Here is a 1,199-nt window from a genome sequence, read left to right on the forward strand (position 1 = left end):
CCTCATCTGATGTAGTTTTTATATCAAACTGTTGTACTTCTCTCATGCGACGCCCGGACATTGGTGATGTAAGGTAACCACGACTCTCTGGAAAGCGTCGAGGTGTTTTCTCAGTGACGATGTTCCCCATAGCGTCATCATCAAAAGTTGCGAGTCCTGGTTCGGTCTGATGCTTAATATTGACGGACGTGAACGATTCGTTCATCTCCGTGACCAGGGCCTTACACGACTCCACTTCTGCCTGTCCTCTCTGATACAACACTATCGTTTCAGTGTTATCGTTTCCCTCTGTAGCTTTAATGGACCACTTCAGGGTATTTAGCATACTGTTCTTTAGACGTTCGCATTGCCGTAAGGAGTCGTCTAATTTACTCTTTTCGTCTTTGAAAGATGCGATCAACTTGTCAGTGCAGTTCTTCTGAAGCTCGTCAAGCCGTTTGTCGATCCTATGGCGCAGATCTGTAATACTCCGTAGAGCGATGTCTTGGTTCTTTACCATGACTTGTAGCTGTTCCTCAAAGTCCTTCACTAAAGACTTCATGAACTCTGCTCCTTTCGTCAGCGCTGCCTGCATATCTGTCAGTTGTGATTCTGCTTTTAGCTTCTGAATGTATTTCGCCGCTATTGTGACTGCTTCACAACGTCTATGATCTTCAAAAACGCATATGCTACAACCGAGCAGTTTGTGATCTTCACAATACCAAACCATATTCTCGTCGTGTTGGTCACAGTGAGGAACAGTCGGATTATGTTTTGGTCTATTGCTGTCGTGCCTGGTAATATCTAAAATATCACATTCAATATGTATTATATCATGGTGATCAACTTTACAAGTCTCACAAAAACCGGATTCCATTTTCTTACACCAGAACTTGGCAGGATTGGACGGATTTCCTTTGGTTTGACAAGGTGTGCAGTACAATGGTCCAGACGACTGTTCCTTAATCTTGATAAGTTCTTGGATCACACCATTATTTGGAAACTGTTTGGCCCAATCTTCCTTGGTTTCCGCTTGATTGACAGGCGTGACCATCCTTCTACAAACTGGACATGGAAAGGATGTCGCTAAAGCTATCTTGCCAGAAAACGGCTTGATGATGTAGGTCCCGAGACAATCCTGACAGAAGGAGTGGAGACACGGTAAGGACTTGGGTTGCCGAAGTCGCTCCAGACAGATTGGACACTCCAGTAAGTGTAAG

The 1,199-nt window shown here is 44.5% G+C and overlaps 1 protein-coding gene across 1 annotated transcript; it reads right to left on the reverse strand.

Annotated features, from left to right (window-relative positions):
* Positions 1-4: 4 nt before the first annotated feature.
* Positions 5-1,195, reverse strand: LOC110440804 (transcription intermediary factor 1-beta-like; the record flags this gene model as incomplete). The annotated part of the gene is made up of 1 exon (XM_021483938.1): positions 5-1,195. A coding segment is annotated over one exon (1,191 nt), but the record flags the coding sequence as incomplete, so codon positions are not given.
* Positions 1,196-1,199: the final 4 nt, after the last annotated feature.

Source organism: Mizuhopecten yessoensis, unplaced genomic scaffold (assembly GCF_002113885.1).
Source record: "Mizuhopecten yessoensis strain PY_sf001 unplaced genomic scaffold, ASM211388v2 scaffold709527, whole genome shotgun sequence".
In the NCBI taxonomy this organism is placed as follows: domain Eukaryota; kingdom Metazoa; phylum Mollusca; class Bivalvia; order Pectinida; family Pectinidae; genus Mizuhopecten; species Mizuhopecten yessoensis.